Source organism: Acanthisitta chloris, unplaced genomic scaffold, assembly GCF_000695815.1.
Source record: "Acanthisitta chloris isolate BGI_N310 unplaced genomic scaffold, ASM69581v1 scaffold11464, whole genome shotgun sequence".
Lineage (NCBI taxonomy): Eukaryota > Metazoa > Chordata > Aves > Passeriformes > Acanthisittidae > Acanthisitta > Acanthisitta chloris.
The window spans coordinates 1-6880 of record NW_008670998.1 but is presented as its reverse complement, the minus strand read 5'-3'; the positions used below and the strand labels follow the sequence as shown (position 1 = coordinate 6880).

At 60.5% G+C, this 6880-nt stretch overlaps 2 protein-coding genes across 2 annotated transcripts; one reads left to right on the top strand and one right to left on the bottom strand.

Moving 5' to 3' along the window:
* Positions 1-133: 133 nt before the first annotated feature.
* On the top strand, positions 134-2350 carry LOC103801503 (rab-like protein 2A; the record flags this gene model as incomplete). Its single annotated transcript, XM_009073919.1, has 6 exons — positions 134-224; positions 417-496; positions 871-982; positions 1613-1710; positions 1933-2016; positions 2270-2350. Coding segments are annotated over 6 exons (546 nt in total), but the record flags the coding sequence as incomplete, so codon positions are not given.
* A 954-nt stretch (positions 2351-3304) lies between these two features.
* Positions 3305-5587, bottom strand: LOC103801502 (acrosin-like). The gene is made up of 5 exons (XM_009073918.1): positions 5517-5587; positions 5103-5390; positions 4493-4758; positions 4083-4222; positions 3305-3751 (listed from the first exon to the last, which is right to left on the bottom strand). Exons 1-5 carry the CDS (start codon positions 5585-5587, stop codon positions 3305-3307), a joined length of 1212 nt encoding a protein of 403 aa, XP_009072166.1.
* Between the last annotated feature and the right edge of the window lie 1293 nt (positions 5588-6880).

Genomic DNA, 6880 nt, shown 5'->3' with positions numbered 1-6880 from the left:
ATATGGGTCTGGGTGAATGGGGATCAGGGGGAAAGGGGGGCAGGAGGAATTCGTGGTCAGGAGGAATGGGATCGGGGGGGAATGGGGTTCTGGGCGGTGGAGCGGGGTCTGCTCCTCTCCGTCGGCTCCTTAGCGCGGGCACAGCCTCCCCCAGCAGGTCTCCACCTTCGCCCTGACGCTGTACCAGCACCGTGCCCGCGTGGGCACGCAGGAGGTCCATGTGGGTGAGTGTGGAGCGGGCACAGCCCGGGGCAGGATAGGGCATGGTGTGGGCAGAGGGAGCAGCGTATGACTGTGTGACTTGTGCCACTGGTGGGCTCCTCTTGTGGCTGTGCTGGGCTATGCCCCTGCAGGGAGCTGTGAGGGGAGCAGAGCTGGGTGAGCTGTGTCTCTCTGAGCTGCTGTGTGCATTGCAGATTTCTGGGACACGGCGGGGCAGGAGCGGTTCCGGAGCGTGCACCCCTCCTACTACCACCAGGCACACGCCTGCATCATGGTGAGGGTCTCTGTGGGGCTTGGGTGGTCCTGGCCACGCTTGGCCTTTGTGGTACTGCTGTGGTGACACTGCTGTGTGCTCCTTGTCTCCTTTAAAGAACTCCCCTAGATTGTTCTCACCCAATGAAGCTCTGTACCAAAGGAGGCCACATCTGGCCCTGCTGGCACAGCCCATTCCCAGTGCTGCCTCGGCTCCCTGGTTGGGTGACAGGAGCTTGTAACAGGGCACAGTCACAGTGTGAAGGACACTGAGGAGCTGTTTCCTGCTGGCTGCATGTGCCAGGGCTTCTGGAGACTCCCTCTTATCCTTGTGTCAGTCAGGGCCATCCCAGGTTGGTCAGGGCTGTCCCAGAACAGCTGTGTTTCTTTCGGAAGGTCTTCGATGTGCAGCGGAAAGTCACCTACAAGAACCTGAGTGGTTGGTACAAGGAGCTGAGGGAATTCCGCCCGGAGATTCCCTGCATTGTGGTAGCCAACAAGATTGATGGTGAGTGCACCTCGTGCTCCAACCTCCCAGGGCTGTGATGGGATTCACTCCTGCCCTGGCTGAGACCCAATGTCCCTGCTCTGTGGGGGTCCAGAGCAGCTCCTGAGCGCCCCAGGGCTGGGGCCTGAGCTGGCCTCACCTGTTTCCTTACCTGCTTGTCCTGTGGCACCAGCAATTGGAAGGGAAAATTTGATCCATTTGAGGTTTATCCAAGTGATATCCTTCCATTTCCATCCTTACCACACTGCCCATTCCACCCAGCAAGAACCCAAAGGTGATTGGAGCAGCACCTGGTCAAAAAGTGCAGGAAAAGGAGCAAAACCTGCTGTGTGGCTTCCTGGGTCAGTTAGGGACAGCCTTGGTGCTGCTCCCCCAGCCTGTCCAGACTCCTCTGTGCTCAGGTGTCTCAATGGACCTGCTGGAAAAACCATTCCACTGGCTTGGAGGTGTTTGGATGTGTCCACACCCTGGGACTGGAATGCCAGCCAGCCCTCCCCTGGCTCTGGAGGTGTCTGGATGGATCCATCCCCTGTCCATGATTGCTGTCACTGACCTGTCTGTTCCACCCAGAACACACCCACCCTCGGGGCCTCTGCCCTGTCTGACTGAGCACACCTTTCTCTGCCCCAGCGGATATGAAAGTGACCCAGAGGAGCTTCAACTTTCCTCGGAAGTTCAATTTGCCCTTTTACTTCGTGTCTGCTGCTGATGGCACCAACGTGGTAAAGGTGAGGTGAGCTGTGAGGCCTCTCTGCAGCACAGGGCTGTGGGGGCTGCCGTGGGCACAGGGAGCAGGAAGGGGCTGGTCCATCCCTTCAGCTCTGTCCAAGGAGCTGGTGGCTACGGAGAGTTGCAGGGGTTGTTTGTCCCTTGGGATGTGGGAACAGGCTCCATCTGCTACAGACACCCAGTGCCCTGTGCTGCGAGTGACACCTTGTCCTCCCCACCAGCTCTTCAACGATGCCATCAGACTGGCTGTGGCTTACAAGCAGCACTCAGAAGACTTCATGGACGAGGTCATGCGGGAGCTGGAGGTAGGGAAGGCTCTGTCCCTGCTCCTTCCTGAGGGATGAGCAGCTCTGCCCTTTTCCCCTGTGGCAAAGGGTTGAGCTTTGCAGCATGGGAAGCTTTGGCCTGTGCTGGTGACCCTGAGGGGTTTGTGTGCTGCTCATGGCTGGGCTGGAGGGGAAGGCAGAGACCCTCAGCAGAGCTGCCCTAGGATGGGTTGGGAAGAGCCACAGCTGGTGCAGCCTCTGTCACTTCTCAGCAGTTCCTTGTCCTTTCCAGAGCTTCGACCTGCAGCAGATGAGTGAGGAATTGTCGGACAAAGAGGAGAGCTGCCCTGAAAAGGAGCCCCAGTCTGCCTAGGCCTGGACCCTGAGCCCGATGTTCCCTTGGCTCTGGATTTCTGGGGTCTGCACAGAGGACAGTGATGGTTCCCGTGCCCTGGTGCTGATGGGCAGCTGGGCCTCTCCCCTCCTTTGTGGGAGCCCATCTGGGCAGGACCTCCCTTGGCTCAGCCCTCACCGCTGCACATCTCCTCATGGATGAGGTGGGAGGATCCACATGGATCATTGCGTGTTCCTGCTGCTCCTTCAGGGCAAAGCTGCCAGGATTGCTGAGCTGCTCTGGGACCTGCAGGGAGAGTCCTGGCCACCTCTAGTGGTAGCTGCTGCAGAAAACAAACACTAAAGGATGTTTTTACAGAGCTCTGAGCTGCACTGCTGCTGCAAGGGGCAAGTCCCAGGCAGTGCCAAGGGCCAGCCCTGCCCTGCCCGCAACCCTGGGAGCCTCTGCCCCCTGTGACCTCTGCTGTGACATTCCTGCGCTCCATCCCTGTCCTGTCCCAGCTGAGCCAGTGCTGCCTCTGCCCCCTGTGACCTCTGCTGTGACATTTCTGTGCTCTATCCCTGTCCTGTCCCAGCTCCATTGCTGTCCTAGCTGAACCAGTGCTGCCTCTGCCCCCTGTGACCTCTGCTGTGACATTCCTGCGCTCCATCCCTGTCCTGTTCCAGAGCAGCCAGACCCAGTGGGCAGCTGAGCCCACGGGGTTTCTCCTTCCAGGTCCCCTCAGCTGGGCTCACACCAGGGCTGGTTCTGTCCCTGCCTGATGGATGTGGCTGTGGCCCTGGCCATGTCCCTGTGCGCTGCATTCCAAAGAGCTGGATACACACACAGTTATACAATCACAGAACCATCAAACTAACTTTATTTCAACACCTAAGGCGCATGAGCAGGAGCAGAGTGGGCAGAGGTAGCCCGAGTGGCCCTTGGCAGGAAATGGCCATGGGCCACTGCAACCCTGGATCCTGCTCAGGTATTTTAATCTTTGAGGAGATACAGGAGCACCTGCAGCAGGGCCAGGAACCTCACCAGGATGTGGTAAGGGAATGGTGTGGGCCTGACTGCGCCCGAGGACACTGGGCCCTGCTTGGGGTGTGAGATGACAGCTGGTACTGGCTTTTGGTTGTGTTCAGGCCTCGAGGTAACATCTGGCTCTGGCCTCGGGTTGTGCTCAGGGCTCGGGTTGTGCTCAGGGCTTGGGTTGTGCTCAGGGCTCGAGGTAACCTCAGGCTCTTGCATTACAGCAGCTATTTCTGGTGGGCTCAGGCCTGTCTGGAGGAGGATCCAGTTGTAGAAGTGTTGTGTGGAGGTGTAGATCCCAGGCCTCCTGGTTGTGGTACAGCCTTTTCCCCAGCTGCTCAATCCCACGACCCAGAAGGAATCAGTTCTGCTGTCCTTGCAGATGAGAGGACTCCCACTGTCACCCTGCAGCCAGGAGAGAGGGCTTAGGGCTCTGGGGGCTGTGCCAGGGCCACATCCACACCCTGGGGCTGCAGGAGCTCTGAGTGGGCTTTGTGGGCCAGGGCCAGGGGACAAGGGCACAGGGCAGGACAGATATGGGTCATGGACAGAGACACATGGATGGGGAAGGGCAGATATGGGGCATGGGACAGGGACACATGGATGGGAATGGCGGCACAGCCCCAGCAGCAGGGCACACCCAGGGCTGGGAGGGAGACAGGGCAGCCACAGCCATGCCAGGCTGTGTCTGGAGGGTCCCTGTGCTGCCTGGCTGAGCTCTCTGGCTCACTCCTACCTGGCAGGTGTCGATGCTGCCCCGCGGGTACCCAGCACACAGGTTGTGGGCGTGCATGGCCCCCGCGTACCAGCGGCTGCTGTTGCACAGCTGTGTGTCCATCAGGTGCACCTTGGCCTCCTGCAACTCCAACTCAAATCCTGGAGCTGTGGGCACAGAGGGCAATGAGCCCCAGAGCTCAGTGCCTGGGCTGAGCCCCTGCCCCAAGCTCTGCCCCGAGCAGTGCTGTCCCACCATGTCCCTTGCCAGGCTCCGGGCACGGGGCCAAGGCTCTCTGCAGTGCTCACGGAGTCATGGGATGCTTCGGGTCAGAAGGGACCTTACAGCCCAACCAGTGCCACCCCGGGGTGCCCAGCCCTGTCCCCGGGTGCTGAGCCCCAGGGCGCACACAGCTCCTTGCCGGGACTCACGTTTGGGCGTGGAGAAGCTCCAGCCTGCGATGTAGCAGTGCTTGAGCTGCGAGACGCTCAGCGAGGGCTCGGGCAGACAGCCCAGCTGGATGGAGCGGCCGCACTCCACGGGCCGGTCCAGCTCCAGCACCGCGATGTCGTTCCGAGCCAGGGTAGCAGCATAGTGCTGGTGCACCAGGAGCCTCTGGATGTGCCGCACCTGAGCCTCAGGGCTCCCCTGGGCCAGGTTGGTGACTCCGACCACCAGGTTCCACGTGGAGATGTCCCTGGGGGTAAATGGAGAGAGGGGAGAAAAGCAGAGTCACAGTTTCCCACCCTGCTGCTTCCCGAGGCACAGAGGGCAGAGCTGGGCCGGGAGCAGCACACAGAGCTGTGCCCTGGGCACAGTCCATGTCCCAGGGTGCCCAGTACATGGCCCCGTGGTGTCCATATCCCCAGGGTGTCCATGTCCCCAGCATGCCCAGTCCCCGTCCCCATGGTGCCCTGTTCCTGTCCCAGTGTGCCCAGCCCCTGTCCCCAGGGTGTCCCTGTCCCAGGGTCTTGGTGTCCCCAGCATGCCCAGTCTCTGTCTCCAGGATGCCCAATTCCCCCTGGCCCTGCCCCTTCTCACTTGGCCTTGGCAAAGCAGTGAGCGACAGTGATGACCCACAGGGGGTGGATAAGAACCCCCGAGCACATGTGCCACGTGCCGTTTTCCCAGGTGACCTGGATGCTGGCGATGCCAGCCCAGGCCCCTGGCAGGACGCGGGTACCACCCTCCTGGTAGAATGTGCCACTGGCAGGACCCATGGATCCCATGGAGCCGAGGTCAGGTTGGTAGTCGGAAGGCAAAGCCAGGGGGCTGTAGTCGGCGCTGGAGCTCTCGTGGGATGGCGAGGGCCGGAGCCCACAGGTCGATCTGCAAGCACAAACCATCACTACCTGCTCTCCCACCCAGGCTGGAGCTCAGGCAGTGCTGAGGGCACAGCTGTCCCCCAGCCCTGCTACAGCCCCACAGGGCTGCTGTGCCAGAGGGAGCACTTACCCACAGGTGTCCTGGGTGCCATGAGTGTATTCCACCATGCCCAGCAGGAGCAGGAGCCACAGGAGAGCCATGACTGTGTTTGTACTGCCAGAACTGAGGCAACACCTCCAGTTCATCTGCTGATAGAGCCCACAGCCCTGGCAACACCCTGGGCTGGGCTGATGTCATAGAGAGGCTGTTCCATGTGCTGGGCACAGGGCAGTGACATCACAGAGCCCTGGAGCTTTGGGATGGGTAGGGAGGGAAGGACCTTAAATATCATCCAGTGCCACGCCCTGCCCTGGGCAGGGACACCTCCCACCAGCCCAGGCGGCTCCCAGCCCCGTGCAACCTGGCCTGGAACGCTCCCAGGGTGGAGCAGCCACAGCTGCTCTGGGCACCCTGTGCCAGTGCCTCAGCACCTCCCAGCCAGGAATTCCTTCCCAATATTCCACCTGTCCCTGCCCTCTGGCAGTGGGAAGCCATTCCCTGTGTCCTGGCCCTCTAGGCCCTCTCCTACCTTCTCTGCATCCTCTGATCAGGGTCTCTACTCCGTTAACTAATGGGCCCTCTACAATCTCGTGGTCACTACTGTGTCCAACCTTCACATCTCCAACGAGGCCTTCCCTGTTGGTCAGTACAAGGTCAAGCAGCACAACATTCCCTGTGGAATCTGCACTGCCTGTGGTGAGAATGTGTCATCGATGCTCCCCAGGAACCTCCTGGACTGTTTGTGCTTTGCTGTGCAGCTTTTCCAGCAGATGTAAACTAAAGTCCCACACAAGAACCAACTAGTGCTGTGACTCTGAGGCTCCTCTAAGCTGCCTGGAGAAGGCCTCGTCCACTTCCTCCTCCTGCTCAGGCCTGTGGCACACACCCACAACAGTGTCACCCTGACAATACCCCAGGGAGGCCCAGGGATGCCCCCAGTCCTGACTGCTGGTTGTGCCTTTGGCTCGTATGCTGAGAGGTGTTCCCTCAGGCCTCCTCCTCTGGCTAACGTTTCCCTGTCAGATTCTGCTCACTCAGGACTCCCTGGCTCATCCCATTGGGTCATGGAGGGAGTCAAGGTGCTCCTGTGCCCATGGGATTGGGACCCCTGAATGTGGGGTCCCTGTCGCCCCCCACAGCCCATGGGATTGGGACCCCTGGATGTGGGGTCCCTGTCACCCCCCACAGCCCACAGCATGTCCCCATCTCTCCACTGTGCCCCACAGCATGTCCCTGTGCCACATCCCTGTGTCCTGTCATTCCTGCCTGCCTGCCTCCTCCCCCCCACAGTGTCTCTGTGCCTTGTCCCTGTCTCTCCCCTTGTGCCCCGAGTGTGTCCCCCATGTCCCTGTCCCCCCATCCTCCCTAGCATGTCCCCTCACATCTCCATCCTC